Here is a 24,179-nt window from a genome sequence, read left to right as displayed (position 1 = left end):
AAGACTTCCATAGGTTTACCCTGATCACTGGATCTTGGTAAAAAGACTTCAGAAGTTCCAGTGTTAATGCAAGGTTGCCACTGAGTCTGCTAAGGTCAGTCAGTCGTCCCGAGAGAGAGGAGACAGAAGCCGATCCTGTGAGACCAGGATGGGTGTAGTGGAAAGACTGAAGCACAGTGCCTTGAACTGGTGTTTCTTGTTTGTCTAGACTGAATCTTCCACCCTTCCTGGATGGATGGTTTGGACCTGGGAGTAAGTGTCCTTTAGGTCCAGTGTGTAAATGAAGACCTGAGGTCTTAGCCCTTATTCGAACTCCAACATGGTGTGGACATCGACCCAAAGGGACAGCTCCTTGCTGATCCTATTGCATGGAAGATTGTCGACGCTGGAGTCTTGACTCGTGTCGTAAAGGATCAGGCGCGATATCCAGTGTAAGAATTCTTCTCTGAGAGAGAATTTCTTTAACTAACAGAAAGAAGGCAACGCTTAGCCTTACCATGCGCCCTGATGGGATTGATGCTATGCCTTAGAATAGAATCAATCTGGCGAATGTTAATCAATGGTTAACCGTTGGGTATCGTGGTTACTGTGCAGTTGGAGAGTGCTCGCAAGTAGTTCCCTGTCGGCAAGCCGTTGATAAGGGTTGTCGAACGTTTGCCGATCACTTTAGTGTGATGGCGAACGGCCAGTAGCGAGAAGTATGTTGTATGCTTTCTGATCTAGGAACTACAGGAAGCGGTTGACTAGTAAGTTCGAGTCAGAACTGCCGGCAAATTGCCGATGACCGATGGTGAATTCGAGATCAGCAAGCTGATTATGGTCCCCCCCCTGGTTGGTCAGAGATGAGCAAGCTGAAGATGGGCTGGTCAGAGATCAGCGAGCTGATTTCAATGATCGAAAAAAGATGAGCTGCCCTTCGGTGATCTAGTGATCAGCAAGCTGATGACTGGTTATTGACTAGCAACAGTGATTGGAAACTCTAGCAATTGGAGATCGTTAGTCATTGGAGGGACTAGAGGTCAAAGATCAGCATTGAGCTAGCAATTGCCGATCTGGTGATCGGCGACCTAGCTATCAGTAAACTGTGAACTAGCCATCAGCAAACAGTGATCTAGAGATCAGTCTGTTGATGCTTTCCTGTTTGCTGACGATGGTCAGTCAAGGAAAAAGAAACTTCAGAAGAGACAGGGACCAAGGATTCCCCGTTTTGATTCCCGTTGTAGGATGGAATCTTCGTGATCTTGAATCCTTCTGTGAAGCCTTATTCCTCTTTTCCCGGTGGCAATTTTTATGTTTGCGGGGAGGAATGGGGCAATGGTGACCTGTCCAAAAAGTTTTATTCCTTTTTACTGACAATTGCGCGAGCGTGCAGGAGAGTACTGGAGCGATGGCACACAGGATGATGCTGGTGCTTAATATCTGCCTGGAGAGCAGGCAAGAGCCGGTTCTTAGGCAAGAGCTGGTGCATTGGATCTGCGAGCCTTGACTCTTTGGCAAGAGCTGGTGCATTGGATCCGGGACCGTAACTGCGCAGGAGGGCGCAGGAAAGTGAGGAAGAGCGCTGGCGCGCAGTAAGGCACTGTGTAGTTTTGTGCATTCTCCCTAGAATGCGCCGAAGAGTGTGACTGGTTGCGCAAGGGTGGGTGCATTGGCGTGTGCGTGAGAGTACTACGTGGAGACTGTTGGCGCGAGCGTGCGGAAGACCATCGGCGTCCGCGCGCAGAAGACCGTCGGCGCCCACAGAAGGCTGCATGCGCGCACTCAAGATTATTGAAGCGCGCACGCGCGAAGGCCGTCAGCGCGCGTGCGCGGTAGACTGTAGGTGAGCTCACGCGCCCGCAAGACTAATGACGCGCGTGCAGGAGACCATCGGCGCCCGCGTGGACGATCGTCGGCGTGCGCGAGCAGAAGACTGTTGGTACGCGCGCAAGAGCATTGGCACTCGAGCGCGCAGAAAATCATCGGCGCGCGAGAGGCCATTGGCACCCACGTGCGGAAGATCGTGGGTGCGCGCGTGCGGAAGATCGTGGGTGCGCGCGTGCGGAAGATCGTGGGTGCGCGCGCGCACAAGACTATTGGCGCGCGTGAGGAATATCTTCGGGACGCGCACGGGAGACCATCGCCGCCCGCGCGCAGAAGATCGTCAGCGCGCGCATGCAACACTATTGGCGTGCGCGGAAGACTATTGGCGCGCGCGCATGCAAAATTGAGACAAACAATTGGAAGAGCAAATTAACCCGCGCAAGGGAAAGGAGCTTCCCCAATAGTACGCTGTTGTTGTAAAGGTGAACGACCTCGAGAAGAGAGAGACCGTAGTCAATCTTTGAAAGGCCACATTCCCTTCGCTCAGAATCCATGTTTCCCGTAGGAAAAAAGGAAAAGGCGAAGACAATAATTGAATGAAGAGGGTCCAGGCGATGATGATTCCCCTGCGGCGGTCGAGTTAACGGTTATATGCCGACGGGAAGACCGAAGGACCAGAGAGGGAGAGGTCGTTCCCCACGAAGTAGAACTGTGGTGGCCTTGCTACTACGCAAGTGTCGTTGTCGTATATGTATCACACACAGCACAAACACTGAAAAGGAAACTTACCACATTTCTATACACATATATATACATAAACATTAAAAATTGTTTTCACATATATACAAGTATAAGAAAAAGTAAGTTAAAAGACAAAAATTAATGGCAGTCTATAATAGGCAAGGAGGGAGAGAGGAAACAACCGCTCTCGATCCGAGCCAAAAGTAAAGTGACTAAATTACAGGTGTGTGAACGGGAGTGGTAGCAAGCTACCCCCCCTACTCCCGCTAACTAGCGGTGCGGGTAGTTAACCCTCACTAAATTTTAATGGCTCGTCATTTCAGCTCTGCCAAAAGTATAACCCCTAATAAATAGCGTGGTTTGTATTCCAGTTACGGAACAAATACAAATTACCGTGTATTCTTATGGGAATATTTGCTCCAACGTACGATTGTTTTCACATACGAAGCAGGTCCCGGAACGAATTAAGATCGTATGTAGAGGTTGCACTGTATTTAAATTATTCTTTTACAATGGGAAATTCCAGCTTAAATAATGAATCTTGCACATGCTATGGTCCATACCCTGGGGAAAGGGAACCCATTCAGCATACAGATGCAACTGTAGGAAAAGCTTGAAATTACAGTATGAAGTAAAAGTTACAAGAGGTTGGACAGAAGGACATAGGTTAAAATAAAAAAAGGCTCGCTGGAAGGGATGCATTGCTGCCAAACAAGCTTAAAGTCACATTACTGATGGTATCTTCATACAGATCTTTGTTCTACTACTTCAATGCATCACTAGTATGAGTAACTGGTCCTTACTCCTTCTCAGCACATATTCACTCCATATTGTTCTATGTAACTTCTTCACTTGTACCAAACTCCAGTCATGCATTAGCATTCTGATGCTACATCTCTTCAAAATGTTCTCCATTTTCTTTGTAATTGCCTGTTAGGTTAATGTCTAGGAGAGGGCCGCATGAAGATATCAGTGATATTCAATTTATTTTTACTAGAATGTGTAAGAATGTATGTAAATAGTGGTATACGAGTGAGATAATTTAGTGAAAATCAATAATAGTCGAAATATGTTATTTTTATAATAAAATAAATTTTTGAATATACTTACCCGGTGATTATATAAGCTGCAACTCTGTTGCTCGACAGAAAACTCTACGTTAAAAATCCGCCAGCGATCGCTATGCAGGTAGGGGGTGTACTTCAACAGCGCCATCTGTCGTGCAGGTACTCAGTACTCAATGTAAACAAAGAACTCAATATTCTCCTCGGTCCACTGGGTCTCTATTGGGGAGGAAGGGAGGGTCCTTTAATATATAATCACCGGGTAAGTATATTCAAAAATTTATTTTATTATAAAAATAACATTTTTCAATATTTAACTTAGCCGGTGATTATATAAGCTGAATCACACCCAGGGGGGTGGGTAGAGACCAGCAATAAATGTTTACATTATTATGAGCTAAGGATTTTTTATTTTATTTTAGCAGTTATCAAAATAACAAACTTAAAATAAATAAGTACCTGGTAAGGAAGTCGACTTGAACAATTACTCTGCCTTTTTAAGTACGTCTTCCTTACGGAGCCTCGCGATCCTCTTAGGATGCTGAGCGACCCCTAGGAGCTGAAGTATCAAGGGTTGCAACCCATACAACAGGACCTCATCAAAACCTCTAATCTAGGCGCTTCTCAAGAAATGACTTTGACCACCCGCCAAATCAAGTAGGATGCGAAAGGCTTCTTAGCCTTCCGGACAACCCAAAAACAATAATAAAACATTTCAAGAGAAAGATTAAAAAGGTTATGGAATTAGGGAATTGTAGTGGTTGAGCCCTCACCCACTACTGCACTCGTTGCTACGAATGGTCCCAGAGTGTAGCAGTTCTCGTAAAGAGACTGGACATTCTTAAGATAAAAAGACGCGAACACTGACTTGCTTTTCCAATAGGTTGCGTCGATTATACTTGGCAGAGATCTATTTTGTTTAAAGGCCACGGAAGTTGCGACAGCTCTAACTTCGTGTGTCCTTACCTTCAGCAAAGCTTGGTCTTTCTCATTCAGATGGGAATGAGCTTCTCGTATTAACAGTCTGATAAAATAGGATAAAGCATTCTTTGACATAGGCAAAGATGGTTTCTTAACTGAACACCATAAAGCTTCAGACGGGCCTCGTAAAGGTTTAGTTCGTTTTAAATAGAACTTAGGAGCTCTTACAGGGCATAAGACTCTTTCTAGTTCATTTCCAACCATACGATAAGTTTGGAATATCGAACGATATTGGCCAAGGCCGAGAAGGCAGCTCGTTTTTGGCTAGAAAACCAAGTTGTAGAACATGTAGCCGTTTCGGATGAGAATCCGATGTTCTTGCTGAAGGCATGAATCTCACTGACTCTTTTAGCTGTGGCTAAGCATACCAGGAAAAGAGTCTTTAAGGTGAGATCTTTCAGGGAGGCTGATTGTAGCGGTTCGAACCTGTCTGACATAAGGAATCTTAGTACCACGTCTAAATTCCAACCAGGTGTAACCAAACGACGCTCCTTCGTGGTCTCAAAAGACTTAAGGAGGTCCTGTAGATCTTTATTGTTGGAAAGATCTAAGCCTCTGTGACAGAAGACTGATGTCAACATGCTTCTGTAACCCTTGATAGTAGGAGCTGAAAGAGATCGTTCTTTCCTCAGATATAAGAGGAAGTCAGCTATTTGAGTTACAGAGGTACTGGTCGAGGATACGGATACTGACTTGCACCAGTTTCGGAAGATTTCCCACTTCGATTGGTAGACTCTAAGGGTGGATGTTCTCCTTGCTCTAGCAATCGCTCTGGCTGCCTCCTTCGAAAAGCTTCTAGCTCTCGAGGGTCTTTCGATAGTCTGAAGGCAGTCAGACGAAGAGCGTGGAGGCCTTGGTGTACCTTCTTTACGTGTGGCTGACGTAGAAGGTCCACCCTTAGGGGAAGTGTTCTGGGAACGTCTACTAGCCATCGAAGTACCTCGGTGAACCATTCTCTCGCGGGCCAGAGGGAAGCAACTAGCGTCAACCTTGTCCCTTCGTGAGAGGCGAACATCTGCATTACCTTGTTGACAATCTTGAACGGAGGGAATGCATATAGATCTAGATGTGACCAATCTAGGAGAAAGGCATCTATATGAACTGCTGCTGGGTCCGGGATTGGTGAGCAAAATATTGGGAGCCTCTTGGTCATCGAGGTTGCGAAGAGATCTATGGTTGGCTGGCCCCAGGTGGCCCAAAGTCTCTTGCATACATCCTTGTGGAGGGTCCATTCTGTTGGAATTATTTGTCCCTTCCGACTGAGACAATCTGCCATGACATTCAAGTTGCCTTGGATGAACCTCGTTACTAGTGATATGTCTAGACCTTTTGACCAGGTGAGGAGGTCCCTTGCGATCTCGTACAACGTCAGAGAGTAGGTCCCTCCTTGCTTGGAGATGTACGCCAAAGCCGTGGTGTTGTCCGAGTTCACCTCCACCACTTTGCCTTGAAGGAGAGACCTGAAGCTTTTCCAGGCCAGACGTACTGCCAGTAGCTCCTTGCAGTTGAAATGCATTGTCCTTTGACTCGAGTTCCATATTCCCGAGCATTCCCGACCGTCTAATGTCGCACCCCAGCCTACGTCCGATGCGTCCGAGAAGAGAACGTGGTTGGGAGTCTGAACAGTCAGGGGAAGACCCTCTCTTAGGTTGATATAGTCCTTTCACCAAGTCAGACAAGACTTTATCTTTTCGGAAACCGGGATCGAGACCGCTTCTAGCGTCTTGTCCTTTTTCCAGTGAAAAGCTAGATGGTATAGAAGAGGACGGAGGTGTAGTCTTCTTAGTGACACAAATTGATACACGGATGACAGCGTCCCTACCAGACTCATCCACAGCCTGACTGAGCAGCGTTCCTTCTTCAGCATCTTCTGGATGGATAGCAGGGCTGGGGGCTGATCGTCTTGTTCAGCAACGTCCTCATCAGATTGTTCCTCATCCGAAACTGATGAGGAAACGGCAACGGAGTGGGCAACGTCTGACTCGCTGAATCCGGTCGCACTGGTGGATGCGTGACGGAGCCGGACGCAATATCATGGAACTGCTGCACAGTCTGTGAACTGTCAACAACCATGGGTGCGCGAGGAAGCACAGCGTCAACCCGAAACTGTCTAGACCGTCTGGGTTGTGCAGTCAACACCCTACCGGGTTGCTGAGGTTGACGCACTGCGTCACAACAAGTCACCTCTGCTGGTTGTTGAACGTCCTGAACGTCAACAACCACCTCCGAGCGTCGCTTAACGTCACCGTGCGGCTGGCAACCCACACTGGGTCGCATCGGTGGAGGAACCACCTCAACTGGCAGACGCGAGTAGGTTACCTCAGCGTCAACAGGGCGCACAACCGACCGGTTGGAAGGTTGTTGGCCAGAAGGTTCTTCTCCGCATTTAAGTCCTCTATCAAGGACGCAAGCTTGGACTGCATGTCTTGCAGCAAAGCCCATTTAGGGTCTACGGGAGCAGGTGTGGCAACAGACGGGGTTAGCGACTGAGGCGGAACCGTTTACCATCCCTGAAAGCCTTGTTATGCGTGACATAATAGTACAGCAAAACTTCAAAGGCTCGACAACAGCTGAGAAGTTAACCTGTAAACAACTTGGAGCGTCTCCTGGCTAGGCGCCAGGGAGAGTCTACCAGAATTGAGAAGTCTATCTGGGCAGAGGCATGAACTCCCAAGCCGAGAACTTCTCTCGTGTCATAGCAGACTCTCGCTCTATAAACCAGTTTAAAAGAAGGGAAAGCAAAGGCTGTATCCCCCAAATTCCTCCTGGTGAAAAACCAGTCGCCTAGCCAACGTAACGCTCTCTAGGAGAGCGAGAGAGCACTAGCTTAAAAACAACGGCTTCGAAGTAGCTAGGCCTAGTGTAAGCTCTGACGTTTAGGCGAACGAGGAGCAGCAGTTACAAGATCCGGACGAAGATCCTTAAAAAAAATCATCATGATTTAATTAAAGTCCATAGGAGGCTAAGCAGCTTAAGGCTCCTCTCCATCTGACAGAGTCCTCAAGGGAATATCAGTAGGAGGGAGAACAGCCACTTCCTCATCTACAGGAACCTTGTCCGATAAAAGCCGAGTCTCTCACTGGTGCATTAGTAGCGGACCAGAACGCAACGTCATGTAACTGCTTGACAGTCTGTGAACTGTCAACAACTGAACTGTCAACCACAACAGGTGCGTGAGGACGTACAGCGTCCACTCGAGACTGCTTTGACTGCCTAGACTGAGCAGTCAAAACAACTCTAGAATGCGGAGGTTGACGCACAGCGTCAAAACAAGTCAACTCCGATTGTTAGTGAACGTCTAGAACGTCAACAGGAGTATCAGCCAGTGGCCTAACGTCCAAATGCGGCTGAAAAACCACACGAGACCGCATCGAGTGTGGTTCTAAACAACCTGACTGACGTGACTAGGCTACGCCAACGTCAACAGTAAGCACAAAGGAACGTTAGGTTGGCTGAAAGCCAGGATATCGATGAGATAAACGGCTAGACTCAACGGACTAATCGGCAGAATAGTCTTCCATAAGGGAGGCAAGCATATACTGCATGTTTTGCCATATAACCCCTTAAGGATCAACGGAAATGGTTGTGGTAATAGACGAGGGTAACGTCTGTGACCGCAACACTTTGCCTACAAAAAAAGACTTTCGGAGTCTGTGTTACGCTTTTGTTAGGCGGCGAGCAGTTATCCGATGACTGCATAGGGTCAGAGCTGTCCTAATGGCTGTAACCAGGACGCTGGACCTGTCCTGAAAGGACTGACTTTCGCTTAAGGGCTTCGAAACCTTGTGACAGGTTTCTTATGCGAAAAGCCTACGGATGGCGAGGAGAACAACGTCTCTCTCGTCTTATGGTAGGGGAGATCTTGGTAAGATACACCCGATACCATAGAGGGAAAACGTCTGTTCGTTGGTCAAGGCCTCTCGAACCCATAAGTCGTTCGACATTACTTCTCCCCTGGGCTTGGGAGCTTGCAAGAGGTCCCGGACTAGGTGAACGACAGGCACGAACAGACGAACCCTCGGACGCAACACTGTAACACTTTGCGCCTCGGACGCAACACTGTAACACTTTGCGCATATCACTTAATCACTTCGATTTTCTGTTTTGCACTTATTTCTACCTGAAACACGCAATTCTACCCTTCATTAAAAGGTAGTAATTGCGAAATAAGTCGTATAATGCAAGTTCATAATACCAGCAAAAAACAGAAAACATATTTTAAGATAAAAAGAAAAATCAGTGGCTGGGAAAGAGACTAAACACTAGTTCATATAACTATGTTTTCAATCTCACACCGCACATAGCCTGGGGACGAGAATAAAAACCTAAAAACGTTTTATCCTTCCTCCCCGTACAGAGACTAGGGACGAGAGTAACACGAGAACAACGTTACCCCGCTTGACCGGAACGTTTTCTCTCCTCTCTCTCCCTCCGTCACTATCTCTCTCTCTCTCTTTCTCTCTTGATTTCGCACCTAAGAGAAGAGCCCAATTATATTTCGTCAAAAAAAAAAGTTATTTGACTAAAGGAAAAAACTGAAAGGTTTTTCAAATAAAAAGTTCCTTTATATTAGAATTTAAAACATTTAAGCTAAGAAAGAATGAACAAAACATCAGAATCGATTTACTCTTACTGCAAAGTGAAACCGTGATACACTCTCTCTCTATCGTAACGATAGAGCGCATGTTGAACGTCCTGAACGTCAACAACTGCGTAGCATAAAAAACTAAACGTTAGTTCATCTTTGAAAACAGTACGAAGACTATCAAAGAAATTCTTTCATAAAATATTACATTTAAAAAGTTTTAAATTCTTTAAAAGCTAATTACGATATAAAGGGCTCAACGTTGATTAACTTCGGTTCCAAGTTAGGACCGCCTACTATCAGGAAAGGTCACATATAAACAAAACATTAAAATTTATTTTTATATGTTTATAATAAAAGGAAAGTTAATCGAAGAGGCCTAATAAAGGCGGAGAGATATAAAATATATAGATCTATAACGTGATAAGATAATTACTAAAAACCTAAACACACTTCCGTCTAAGGGAAGGGTCGGCCATTTAAAAGTGAAAGAAAGTCCATACTCTCTTTGTCACCATAATTAAATCTATTCAAAACGAGTTCAAGTTTTGAGATGAAGATAAAACACCTGCATAGCGAAAGCTCAAAACTAGAATAGTGTACTTCACAGAATAGTTGTGAAAACAAATCCAGTTAGCAACAGCGAATTAGTAGGTCTTGCCGGTAGCCCGACAGAGAGAAAATTGAGTTCTTTGTTTACATTGAGTACTGAGTACCTGTACGACAGATGGCGCTGTTGAAGTACACCCCCTACCTGCATAGCGATCGCTGGCGGATTTTTAACGTAGAGTTTTCTGTCGAGCAACAGAGTTGCAGCTTATATAATCACCGGCTAAGTTAAATATTGAAAAATCGACGATCAAACTCACGCTACTCTTCTCTTCCTCCCTGATTTTTTCTAAGTCTGTTGTTATTGTTGACTGTGCCTTGTTTTTGCTCAAATGAGCCCTGTAACCACTATAATCCGCAGACAAACTAGTCTACTATGAAGTCTTACACGTTTGGCCAATCACAGCGCCTATCCACTATGACGTCATACATGTTTGGCCAATCACAGCGCAACAATACAACAGCGCGACAATACATTATCTTACCCAGGCATTTAATTTCGTTCTTAGACATGGAGACCATAGCAAGCATGTCATCTCATGTTGCACAAGAAGTTGAAATTCCATCTTCTTGTCCTGACTGTTTCCTAACTTACAATGAATTTGTTGTAACTTATTCGGGGAATATTGAAAAACTAGTGGATTTGTGCCAGAGACACAATTTAATTTTACAAAATAAAAATTGTCCTGCATGTCAGGGCACCTTCGCAACGGCTTCACGTTTTCCTCAAAGCAGCAGCACATCTTTATCAACCAACAGGTTAAGGTAAGCTTCATTAATTTATGGAGTATATTATAATGGTGATAGTATAACGATGTATACAGCAGTATCATCACTTTGGATTTGATTTGATGGATATGTTAGGTAGTGTCCTTAAGGGGGGGGTCGCAAGGGGGGGCAGAGCCCCCCCCCCCCCCCCCCCCCCCCCCCCCCGGGTAGGGGTGTAGGGCTGTTAGGCTAGGTTAGGTGGGTGTATTAGGTTCGGTGGTGCCCTGAAAATCACTGTGGCCTTAATGGGGGGTCGCAGGGGGGGCGCGCACGGGAGACCATCGCCGCCCGCGCGCGCATGCAACACTATTGGCGTGCGCGGAAGACTATTGGCGCGCGCGCGTGCAAAATTGAGACAAACAATTGGAAGAGCAAATTAACCCGCGCAAGGGAAAGGAGCTTCCCCAATAGTACGCTGTTGTTGTAAAGGTGAACGACCTCGAGAAGAGAGAGAGACCGTAGTCAATCTTTGAAAGGCCACATTCCCTTCGCTCAGAATCCATGTTTCCCGTAGGAAAAAAGGAAAAGGCGAAGACAATAGTTGGATGAAGAGGGTCCAGGCGATGACGATTCCCCTGTGGCGGCCGAGTTAATGGTTATATGCCGACGGGAAGACCGAAAGACCAGAGAGGGAGAGGTCGTTCCCCACGAAGTAGAACTGTGGTGGCCTTGCTACTACGCAAGTGTCGTTGTCGTATATGTATCACACACAGCACAAACACTGAAAAGGAAACTTACCACATTTCTATACACATATATATACATAAACATTAAAAATTGTTTTCACATATATACAAGTATAAGAAAAAGTAAGTTAAAAGACAAAAATTAATGGCAGTCCATAATAGGCAAGGAGGGAGAGAGGAAACAACCGCTCTCGATCCGAGCCAAAAGTAAAGTGACTAAATTACAGGTGTGTGAACGGGAGTGGTAGCAAGCTACCCCCCCTACCCCCGCTAACTAGCGGTGCGGGTAGTTAACCCTCACTAAATTTTAATGGCTCGTCATTTCAGCTCTGCCAAAAGTATAACCCCTAATAAATAGCGTGGTTTGTATTCCAGTTACGGAACAAATACAAATTACCGTGTATTCTTATGGGAATATTTGCTCCAACGTACGATTGTTTTCACATACGAAGCAGGTCCCGGAACGAATTAAGATCGTATGTAGAGGTTGCACTGTATTTAAATTATTCTTTTACAATGGGAAATTCCAGCTTAAATAATGAATCTTGCACATGCTATGGTCCATACCCTGGGAAAAGGGAACCCATTCAGCATACAGATGCAACTGTAGGAAAAGCTTGAAATTACAGTATGAAGTAAAAGTTACAAGAGGTTGGACAGAAGGACATAGGTTAAAATAAAAAAAGGCTCGCTGGAAGGGATGCATTGCTGCCAAACAAGCTTAAAGTCACATTACTGATGGTATCTTCATACAGATCTTTGTTCTACTACTAAATAAAAAAAAGGCTCGCTGGAAGGGATGCACTGCTGCCAAACAAGCTTAAAGTCACATTACTGATGGTATCTTCATACAGATCTTTGTTCTACTACTTCAATGCATCACTAGTATGAGTAACTGGTCCTTACTCCTTCTCAGCACATATTCACTCCATATTGTTCTATGTAACTTCTTCACTTGTACCAAACTCCAGTCATGCATTAGCATTCTGATGCTACATCTCTTCAAAATGTTCTCCATTTTCTTTGTAATTGCATGTTAGGTTAATGTCTAGGAGAGGGCCGCATGAAGATATCAGTGATATTCAATTTATTTTTACTAGAATGTGTAAGAATGTATGTAAATAGTGGTATACGAGTGAGATAATTTAGTGAAAATTAATAATAGTCGAAATATCGACGATCAAACTCGCGCTACTCTTCTCTTCCTCCCAGATTTTTTCTAAGTCTGTTGTTATTGTTGACTGTGTCTTGTTTTTGCTCAAATGAGCCCTGTAACCACTATAATCCGCAGACAAACTAGTCTACTATGAAGTCTTACACGTTTGGCCAATCACAGCGCCTATCCACTATGACGTCATACATGTTTGGCCAATCACAGCGCAACAATACAACAGCGCGACAATACATTATCTTACCCAGGCATTTAATTTCGTTCTTAGACATGGAGACCATAGCAAGCATGTCATCTCATGTTGCACAAGAAGTTGAAATTCCATCTTCTTGTCCTGACTGTTTCCTAACTTACAATGAATTTGTTGTAACTTATTCGGGGAATATTGAAAAACTAGTGGATTTGTGCCAGAGACACAATTTAATTTTACAAAATAAAAATTGTCCTGCATGTCAGGGAACCTTCGCAACGGCTTCACGTTTTCCTCAAAGCAGCAGCACATCTTTATCAACCAACAGGTTAAGCTTCATTAATTTATGGAGTATATTATAATGGTGATAGTATAACGATGTATACAGCAGTACCATCACTTTGGATTTGGTTTGATGGATATGTCAGGTGTGTCCTTAAGGGGGGGTCGCAAGGGGGGGCAGAGCCCCCCCCCCCCCCCCCGGTAGGGGTGCAGGGCTATTAGGTTAGGTTAGGTGGGTGTATTAGGTTCGGTGGTGCCTTGAAAATCACTGTGGCCTTAATGGGGTGTCGCAGGGGGGGCAGAGCCCCCCCCCCCCCCCCGGTAGGCCTAGGTAGGGGTACAGGCCCCCCAGGGTAGGTTAGTTGGTTGTATTAGGTTCAGTAGTGCCCCGAAAAATCTCTTTTCTCCTCCTCCCCCCACCCAAAAACCCCGCTTCCCACTGGGGTCCCCCATAATTGTAGTAGTAGGTTTATGCTTACATTTTGTGTGTAAGAGTTAAGTCTTAGTTTCTTTTTTATTCATTTCCTCATGTTTCTATGCACTGTGCAACAATAATCTGGTTGTTTTTTGCCGTTTTTCGTCGTTAATACTTGAAAAACGGGTGCGGCCTTCTCCTAGACATTTACCGCCTGTTATTCTTCTGTAATTCATTTGTTCATTAAATAAGGTCTGCCCATTTTAGCCTGGGGGGGATTCTTGTGAAATATTCACAGCTCCCAATTTGTGTAGAAAATATTACAAACCTTATACTGTACAGTATACCTATCATAAAATTCTGCTCTTCATACTAGTGGAATACTGTACTCCTACTTACGAGAGCTTAGATAATTTCTAGTGTAGATAGACTAAATAAAAGGAGACACTAAACCCCCCAAGGATCTGATTACACACTTGGTGCTTCGTACATTCATGTAGCTACAGTATATAGACAATCTATTTAGCATTCTAATGCAATTTCCAGTTTCTTTCTATCTATACCTTTTCTAATTATGCTACAAAATGTCAATATAAGTAGGTTGTCACATGAATCACATCATTGCTTACAAAATGTCAATATAAGTAGGTTGTCATATGAATCACATCATTGCTTACAAAATGTCAATATAAGTAGGTTGTCACATGAATCACATCATTGCTCACAGTAAAAATTTGCAAGTTGAGCCTGATGGCGATTTTGTCACGGACAGGATCAGAGGAGGGTTAAGTAACATTTTCTTACATCATCCTAGCAGTCTCTGATACTTTTTAAGACTTTAGTGGTAATAAATAAAAGTAAATAAAAACCTTGCCACATTGAAAAAAAAAAAAAAAAAAAAAAAGGATGGTGACATCAGTGTCAGTTTATATAAAATAATAAACATTTACAGTACGCTGAAATTACCTCGATGCTTGTGGAGCATATGCATACGCTGTTGATGCAAACCCTTCTCAGTCATATGTTGAAGTTCGACAAGTTCACGCACGATCTCAAATACTGTATTGTCAAGTAAAATGTGAGCCAAAGAGGAGAGCAAATCATATGGCAGTCTCTGCTGAAATTTCCTGTGTAGGAATAAAATGTTAAAAATTTTAAGTAAAGGCAATTTCCATTTACACAGTACAGCAATAAATTTACTTCCTTAACCTTTAAACAAAATGTGATTTTAATTTCACCTAATCTTTTAAATTACATATGTTGAATAATATGTTTGAATCTGGATTTGAATTTATGGATTTGGGCCTGCGATGAACTTTGATGAACAAAAAAGGCTCAGAAGAAAATTGGTTTTGAGAGTAAATAGCAATTTATCCGTGGTTCATGTATTTTATGCTTCTCTTCTGAGATGAATGAGCAAATGAAAGCTAAAGATAAAGGTTATGATCACTACCCAACAATATAAATTACTTAAATATTATACACATATAAATATTGGGCTGCTCATATCAAATAGCCACTTCCCACACCAACAGAGTACATTTGATAGGCTATTCATAGTTTGGTATCGATCATATTTTCAAATCCAAATGCAAGGGCATGCAATTACTGTTACAAATTAAATTAATTATAACTTACGTTGGAATCTCTCGAGCCAAAGACTGTAGTTTTTCCAACATTTTATATAATTTTTCTTGAGTATCGGTGGCACTCCCACTATGCATTTTAATTAAAATGGGAATTGATCCTTATTTACTTTATATAGAATAGCCAGTAGCTTTTTCCTACATGGACTGTTTCTCGATATTTACTGCCTCACCTATATGGCTATCCTAGTTTCTTAGCTAAACTAGCCTAAGCACTTACACATTGGATCACTTTTAAATCCAGCTCTCTGATAATTTGGCGAGTATAATTATCTGAGAATTTAACAGCCAATAAAATTGACTCATGAATTTTACAGAACCTAGCCTACCATGAAACTATGTAAACAGAGCCTGGTTTATTCGATGAAAATTCAACTCTTACTTTTGATTAAGGAAATTCTACAAAATCCTATGTTTTGAAAATGACATAAATAATTACTCGGACTTGGTTAAAGCTACCCAACAATCGATAAAGTAACTGCACCGAATATGAATTTATAGTATGGTGGGCTACGACTCTGCACACTCCATTAGCTTTCTTCGATAATAATATCCAATAGGAATTCCACACGCCTGGATTTTAGACATGAATTTGCTTGAATACACACTGTATATATGGAAGTAGTTATATCACTGAACATTACGTTGAACGGATACATTAGGCGTAGATGCCTTCTCGCATGTCAAACTCTGATAGTATTTTGGGAAAAGTAAACAATTAGATTCGTTTCCTATGTAAAGAGATGTAAAAGATTTTTGGTACCTACTAATATTAAATAAGTTACCAAAAGAATAGTCATTTTTATTTTTAGATTGTATGTAATTTATGAAAGGCGTCATGAAAGGACAAAATTATAAAATGGTGTTTAATCGGCAGCAAATAAACTTTATATAGAATGCAACTAAGTTGCTCGGTGTTATTTTACATGTAAACAAACCTTCAGGAGACTGAACTGAAGTTACACAAGACACTATTATTATTATTATTATTATAATTATTATTATTATTATTATTATTATTATTATTATTATTATTATTATTATTAGCCATTCTACAACCCTAATTGGAAAAGAAAGATGCTATAAGCCCAAGAGCTCCAATAAGGAAAAATAGCCCAGTGAGGAAAGGAAATAAATAAATGATGAGAACAAATTAACAATAAATCATTCTAAAAACAGTAACAACGTTTAAACAGATATTATTATCATTATTATTACTTGCTAGCCACAAACCCAGTTGGAAAAGCAGGACGCTATAAGCCTAGATAAGTTTTGAACCGCGGCCGCGCTTAAACTCCCTGTTCAAAATGAAATTTGTGTTATATATTCAGCATATTAAAGATAGAAACAAATTAGGATATATCAATTTCCCAACATCATTCTAAAACATCCTATATTATAGATTAAAGAACAAAACGTATCTTGTTCACTTCATGTACTACTGAGGGGGTCTTTGCACCATGAAAATTTTCCTGGTTCTATAATGCAATATACAAGGCAAGGTTTGTCGAGGCACGTCAGGACATTACCAAACCATGGATATTAAGGATGTCACAGATAGCTCCTATGTAAATATTCAAGCTGTCATAAAACCATTCAAATTTGGGATAGAGTAAATATTTTGTTCAAGAAGAAACGGAAGGCTTCCATATTCTCTGTTCCCATAATGAGGATTTGAAAATAAACACCATCCATTAAGTGCGATATGTAAAATACTTTAATATGTATACGATAAACTGATTTTGTCCAGTAGAGGATAGAGTTTTCCTACGTGATAAGGCCAGGAAAGCAGCCCTTAGAGTATGTCGGTGCTTGTAAATAGGCCTACTTATAATTTACGATTGCGTTGAATGAGATGGAATACTACCGAATTTCTTTCCATTACTCAAGACGTACTTATTAATTTTCTCTATATTTATTCATTTGATTCTATCGAATCTTAATTTTTCAAAAGCTTTACAAATGGTCTTTTTTTATCTTGAAATCCGTTCGAATAGAAAAGCTCAAGTTCTTTATTATTTTTCAAATTTTAAGTTTTTTATTTCAATTGCACATATCTTGCGTTCTTTATAACCGTCCATCTCTGTAATTCATAAAATCTACATCATTGTTCGTCACCTTTCTTAATCCTTTTTACCGTTTTTCCTTACTCTATTATCGTACTCTCCTTAACTATATATATTTATCGTAACCATTTATTCATAATTAGAAGCTTCATTTTATAAGAACCATTTTGCAAGATTATGACACGATATAAGATAGAGACATCAAGGAATGCGAGACAATCTATGAAACAAAAGCCATACAGCAAAATCAGATTAAATGAAAAAAAAAAAAAAAAAGATGAAGTCTTTGCAGTCTTCTTTCAGGCCCAAGTTGCACTCACCTTTTAGCCTTTTCCTATATTTTCGGCACCTCTTATTTTCTTCCATCATGCTATCCGACATTTCTTAACTTAAATTTCGTAAGGCAACAACCGCGTTTCCCCATATTTTTACCTGAATGGTCTCCTAGGGTTCCAGCGGCAGGCAATATAGGTTCAATTTATATGAACAAATACATGAAAAGTTCTACCCTATCGGGTATGGAGAAAAAAATTAAAGTTGTATGACGCGGGAAAGTAAGACGTGTAATTTTAAATCCTGATAGCTTTAAGATGGAAATAGGAAAGGAGAGAAATTGGGGGAAAAGATCCCGATAAAAAGAATTATGAGAAAGATGGAGGAAGGAATTGAAGAAAGGGAGGAAAACATTGGTGTTCATAGGAGGGAATGGCCCACGGTATTACATTAGAGAAGTGGAGTGAATAAGGCTGATCTAATAATGAAAGCAAGGTTGGGCATACTAAAATTAAACAATATTTTTGAAAAAAGACAGAGATGGTGTTTTTGATATGTTAAAAAAATAGAATGACACCAAACATACATTTGTATTTTCATAGCCAAATTTAGGAAGAATCACGAGAACAGTATATGAGTGGATATGTTTCAAAATCATACCAGATACATGTGGCCCAAAAAATTTGAAATGAGAATAGAAATACCAATCTATGTTGTTAAACGTAATAATATAATGCCCCAACTTATTCTAAGGTAGAATGAGATGAAAAAAAAAAAAGATTCTTCTGAAGACTATCATTTTAGTTATATTTAAAAATTTAATTATAATACTGAGTATAAGGTAAAAAGCTATATATATATATATATATATATATATTTATATATATATGTGTGTATTTATATATATTTATATATATTTATATATGTATATGTTTATATATATAGGCATATATGTTTATACACACACACACACACACACACATATATATATATATATATATACAGTACAGTATATATATATATATATATATACATATATATATATAGCCTATATATATATATATATATATACATATCAATTGATGGAGTGGCCGCAAAGCTATTTTGCCTGCGTGATCAGTTAGGAACCAAGAAAGAGGGAGCGGTTATGAAGATCATCCTGCTCACTACTACTACAGTTGTGTTACGGAACAGTGGTATTCCAGGTGTCTCCCTTATCACAACAAATGCCAAAAACTATGTTGTCAAAAGAGACTTTCCTTCTATTGTTAAATTGAGGCCAGTGAACTCTGGAAGGATGTCGAAACGAAGAGAAGATATTAGCGAAAGTGCCAAAGAAGCACTGGCGAAATATTTTCGCCATACATCGTTCAAGAGTGACCTACAAAGGAAAGCAGTCGAAGCAGTCATCGAAGGTGAAGGGTTTACTTAAGTCTTTAAGGCTTTGCTAACCTGATCAACAGGTTAACGCATGTTCATATTTACGTAAACGCCCATTTTTGGTTACTCTGTTTCTTTTAACCTTGTTGAATATTAAGTTAGACATAAATTACTTATTGTTTTGACATTGATAGGCAAAACCAAGGCATTAAACGGATTTTGACATAGGAAAAATCTATTTTTGGGTGAGAGCCATGTCGTCCTGATGGAAGTTCCCTTCGGCAGCTTCCTACTGTATAATATTTCTGCGAGTTGTATTACAAGAGAATTGCCGTCAGGTATCACAGGGTTCTAAACCCTGGAATGACTATCTGAAGATATTGTGTATAATCAGGGACGTATCTGAAGATAACCATAGATATCTGCATCCCCAATAGACTTTACCCAGTCTAATCAACTAAATCTGGTGGGTAATTGTTGATTCATCTTGTTGGTTTACTGTAAGCCTACTACTGTGTTTAGCAATGCTGGAATGTATTATTTCTTACCAAATGCAAGAACCATGTATTTTTCTCTATTCTAGTCTACAGATTTCTGAATTATTGTTGCTACAAATATAATTTCCTGCATATGTGCTTTGAATAAGAATTTTGTAGCAAGAACAATTACACGGATGCATTCTAATCCAACCCAGATTGAGCTGGGCTTTTTTTCCTTGGAACTCTCAATCCTGGTCTTGCACATCATGCAGAACTTAGCATAGCAGCCACCCATGTCCCAGCTACCACACGAAGAAGGTTACACCCGGGGCATAGTAGTTAGTTGTGAAATATCGATGTTCCCACATTGTAAGTCTACTTACCACCCATGCCTAATCATCACTGTTTTAACATGGTCTACTTAACTTCTAAAACAAACTTCCAAAGAGCCACAAGTTTATATAAGATTTGCCAAAGCTGAAAAATTTACTGTTCTTTACCAAATCTTCCCATGTCAACGCTGCCTACTATAGGGCGTTGAACTGACCACGCTTTGTAGTAAACATTGATGGCTCCTAAATGTCAATAACACTAATAAACTACAGTACTTCTATATATACTTTTTTTTTCTCTTAACAGTTCCAAATCATGATTTTATTTATTTTAAAATGTACTTAATTTAATTATGTTCAATTTTTACTTTGATATAATTTATCTGTACCATTTTATACATTAGATTTTAAATTAGTATCCTTGGATTATTTTCTTTCCTTTCATATTTTATTTTTATTTCTGTTCATCATCATCATCATCTCCTACGCCTATTGACACAAAGGGCCTCGGTTAGATTTCGCCTGTCGTCTCTATCTTGAGCTTTTAAATCAATACTTCTCCCTTCATCATCTACTTTGCGCTTCATAGTCCTCAGCCATGTAGGCCTAGGTCTTCCAACTTTTCTAGTACCTTGTGAAGCCCAGTTGAAAGTTTGGTGAACAAACCATTTCCATCTACCTCCACACCATGAGCTCATCCAAATATTGCACTTGAGTAATCTCACTAGTAGTTATTCACACAGTATTACTGTTCATTTCAAGTCAACATCAATTGCCTTTTTAGAAAATCCTTTTGAGTCTCGTCAACCGTTACATAAAGTTTCACACTCATGTTGGTACCTGTGGTAGTTTCGATTGCCCGGACAAGTCATTATCCTTCCATTTTCTCAACCATAACAGCACACCACCATCCCCCTACCCTTATCCACCCATTCCACCCCATCCCCCTACCCTTATCCACCCATTCTACCCCATCCCCCTACCCTTATCCACCCATTCCACCCCATCCCCCTACCCTTATCCACCCATTCCACCCCATCCCCCTACCCTTATCCACCCATTCCACCCCATCCCCCTACCCTTATCCACCCATTCTACCCCATCCCCCTACCCTTATCCACCCATTCCACCCCATCCCCCTACCCTTATCCACCCATTATTATTATTATTATTATTATTACTTGCTAAGCTACAACCCTAGTTGGAAAAGCAGGATGCTATAAGCCCAGGGGCTCCAACAGGGAAAATAGCTCAGTGAGGAAAGGAAACAAGGAAAAATAATATATTTTAAGAAGAGCAACAATATTAAAATAAATATCACTTTATAAACTATAAAAACTTTAACAAAACAAGTGGAAGAGAAATAAGATATAAGATAGAACAGTGTGCCCGAGTGTACCCTCAAGCAAGAGAACTCTAACCCAAGACAGTGGAAGACCATGGTACAGAGGCTAAGGCACTACCCAAGATTAGAGAACAATGGTTTGATTTTGAAGTGTCCTTCTCCTAGAAGAGCTGCTTACCATAGCTAAAGAGTCTCTTCTACCCTTACAAAGAGGAAAGTGGCCACTGAACAATTACAGTGCAGTAAGAAGAATTGTTTGGTAATCTCAGTGTTGTCAGGTGTACGAGGACAGAGGAGAATATGTAACGAATAGGCCAGACTATTCGGTGTGTGAATATGTAGGCAAAGGGAAAATGAACCGTAACCAGAGAGAAGGATCCAATGTAGTACTGTCTGGCCAGTCAAAAGACCCCATAACTCTCTAGTGGTAGTATCTCAACGGCTGCACCCCATCCCCCTACCCTTATCCACCCATTCCACCCCATCCCCCTACCCTTATCCACCCATTCCACCCCATCCCCTGTAGACGAATCCCACTTATTGTTTGACGATGGAGCCATCCCCCTCTTACCCATCAGACAAACTCATTCATTATGTAACCATAAATAACCACCTTTGTATCTCTTTTTTTATTTATAGATTCCTTATGTCACTTCCTTGTTAATGAAATCTCTCTCTCTCTCTCTCTCTCTCTCTCTCTCTCTCTCTCTCTCTCTCTCTCTCTCTCTCTCTCTCTCTCTCTCTCTCTTTTAGATGGCGTAGATAGATAAACCGGAAGGTATACACCATTTGTTCCGTAACTGGAATACAAACCACGCTATTTAATAGGGGTTTGTTCCGTAACCGAAATACAAACCACGCTATTTACATTGGGTTTACCTTTTAGCGTAGCTGAAATGACGAGCCAATAGTTTTTAACGAGGGTTAATTACCCCCGCGCTAGTTAGCGGGGGTAGGGGAAGGGATAGCTTGCTACCCCTCCCCCCCACACACCGGTGATTTGCTTCACTTCACTTTTGGCTCCGGCGATGAACAGACGTGTCTGTCCATCGTCCTCGTTGACAGCCTTTAAATTTTTTCTGCTTTTACTTTCAGTTTGTGTGTGTGTGTTAGAAGTTGACCGCCTTTATTATTACTATGCGTACGTGCCCTGGAATTGCCGGCCGCCCTTGTGGTACTTTTATGTCGACCGTGGAGACTGATCCTCACACCCTTTGCCCGCTGTGTCGAGGCTGACGGTGTGATCAGGAAAATAAGTGTAGTGAGTGCAGGGAGTGGTCTGCCTCCCAGTGGGAGAGGTTTGGCCGCCGGCGTAAGAAGAAGTCCAAGAGAGACCGTTCTCCTTCCAGGGTTGCCTTGAAGGAGGAAGGTTCTTGGGATTCTTCTTTCGCCGCCCAAACCTCCTCCGAAGCTCCCCCTTGTTCGTCTCCTAAGGAGAGTCGGCCGAGTGGGAGCGCAGGCCCTAGTTCTGTTTCCCGACCTTGGGTTGGGGGAGAAGGCGTCGCCTCCCATAGCGGGGCGGTTCCTCCTCCTCCCCTGGGGGAGGTTATTGATGAATCTTTGTCTAACGATGATCTTTTTCAGATTTGGGCTTCCCTGGGGCTTAAGGGCTTGCCCTCCAGGGTTGCCCTGATTGACCTTGTCCAGTTGGGGACCGCCGTTAAGCAGTCGGCGGTGATAGCAGAGGTAGATCCTCTGTCTATGGTCAACGTCGTGGTGGCAGAGGCTTCCGACGGGGCGGGTCAATCCTCTGCAGGTGCAGTTGTGGATGTTGGTGCTGACGGCTCTCCTCCCCCTTCCTTACATCCTTCGAAGGGGGAAGGGAGTCCTACGGGCTCTTTTGCTGTCCAGCTTCCCTCTAAGGGGACTGCTTTGACTGAGACTCCCCTTCGGAGGACTGATGGTCCTGACGATCTTCCTCGTGGCTGCCTTCGCCGTAAGGCTCACCGTCCGCTGCGTCGCAAGGGCCTCCCGTCTCCTTATAAGGGTGCTAAGAGGCGCCTTTTTGGATCTTCTCCTTCTTCCTCCGAAGGGGACTCTCCTCGCCGTAAACAGCCTGCAGCTCCAGCTTCCTTAGACCTCTCTGGGGATCGGTCTCCTACGCCTTCCAGACCTTCAACTTCTGGGGCAGATGTTCAGCAATCTGACCTCGTCACCCGACGGGCAACGGTCCCTTCGGGGCAAATGGATTCTTCCCTTACGCGTGCAGTGTTAGCGCACAGGCGCTCTCCTGCTAGTCAGCGCTCTCCTGTTCGTCAGCGATCTCCTGTTCGCCAGCGCTCTCCTGAGGACATCCTTCAACCTGCTGTTCCTGAGGAGCGCCCAGCGCGCCACCGTTCCCCTGCTCGCCCTTCTGCAGTGTTAGCGCACAGGCGCTCTCCTGCTCGTCAGCGCTCTTCTGACCGTCAGCGCTCTCCTGTTCGTCAGCGCTCTTCTGAGGATCATCGCCCCTCTGCTCGCCAGCGCTCCCCTGTGGTCTCCGAATATCCTGCAGTTCCTGTTGTGCGCCCTGCGCTCCATCAGTCTCCTGAGCGCCCTCGCGATCCTCAGCTTGTTCCTGCACAACATCGCTCGCGTTCTCCAGCGCGTTTCTAAAACACACGTTCGCCCACGCGCTTCCTGTTCCTGTTCCTGTTCGTGAACGTTCGCCTTTGCGCCCCGCGCCGACTGTTCCCTCACAGGATTCCACGCGTCGCCCTCTTGCTCGCCAGCGATCACATACGATTCAACAATCGCCTGCTCGTCAGCGTTCTCCTACGCGTCAGCGATCACCTGAACATCGGCGATCTCCAGACCGCCCGCGTGACCTATCGCCTGCGCGCAAGCGTTCTCCAACGCGCCGTCGCCCAGAAGATCTGGATGGACATGGGTCGCCCTCTGGTAGCTCGCCCTTGCGCGGTCGTTCGCCTGCGCGATCTACGCGCTATCGCTCGCCAACGCGCCATCAGTCGCCTGCGCGCCAGCGTTCACCAGCGCACCACCGATCGCCTGCTTACAATCGCTCTTCCACGCGCTACAGGTCTCCTGACCAATGTCGCCAGCGATCTTCGGAGCGTTCTCGCTCGCCCGCGCGACAACGCATTCCCTTGCCGATGCGCCAATGCATTCCCTTGCCGACGCGCCAACGCATTCGTTCACCGGCTCGCCCACACGCTCGTTCCCCTGTACGCCCTCGCGCCCACTCGCCTGCGCGCCCGCGACCACTCGCCTGCGCGCCCGCGACCACTCGCCTGCGCGACTGCGCGACCACTCGCCTGCGCGACTGCTCGCCTGCGCGACTGCGCGACCACTCGCCTGCGCGACTGCTCGCCTGCGCAACCGCTCGCCTGCGCTCCCGCGCGACCGTTTGCGCCGAATTTCGCA

The 24,179-nt window shown here is 43.3% G+C and overlaps 2 protein-coding genes across 2 annotated transcripts in view; one reads left to right on the top strand and one right to left on the bottom strand.

Moving 5' to 3' along the window:
* The window catches only part of gdl (gonadal protein gdl), a 41,178-nt gene extending 25,537 nt beyond the window's left edge, over nt 1–15,641 (bottom strand). The window contains exons 1-2 of the mRNA XM_068381664.1: nt 14,934–15,641; nt 14,262–14,422 (exon numbers count right to left, since the gene is read on the bottom strand). Coding sequence (XP_068237765.1) covers nt 14,262–14,422; nt 14,934–15,019 — 247 coding nt within the window. The 5' untranslated portion in view covers nt 15,020–15,641. The remainder of the gene's footprint in view (nt 1–14,261; nt 14,423–14,933) is intronic.
* Nucleotides 15,642–18,469: 2,828 nt separating this feature from the next.
* LOC137648665 (uncharacterized) overlaps nt 18,470–24,179 on the top strand; it is a 208,523-nt gene continuing 202,813 nt past the window's right edge. The window contains 1 exon segment of the mRNA XM_068381675.1: nt 18,470–18,695. Coding sequence (XP_068237776.1) covers nt 18,578–18,695 — 118 coding nt within the window. The 5' untranslated portion in view covers nt 18,470–18,577.

The sequence above is a fragment of the Palaemon carinicauda genome, chromosome 1, assembly GCF_036898095.1.
Source record: "Palaemon carinicauda isolate YSFRI2023 chromosome 1, ASM3689809v2, whole genome shotgun sequence".
In the NCBI taxonomy this organism is placed as follows: domain Eukaryota; kingdom Metazoa; phylum Arthropoda; class Malacostraca; order Decapoda; family Palaemonidae; genus Palaemon; species Palaemon carinicauda.
Note: the sequence above shows the minus strand (reverse complement) of the source record. Positions and strands in the feature narration are given on the sequence as shown.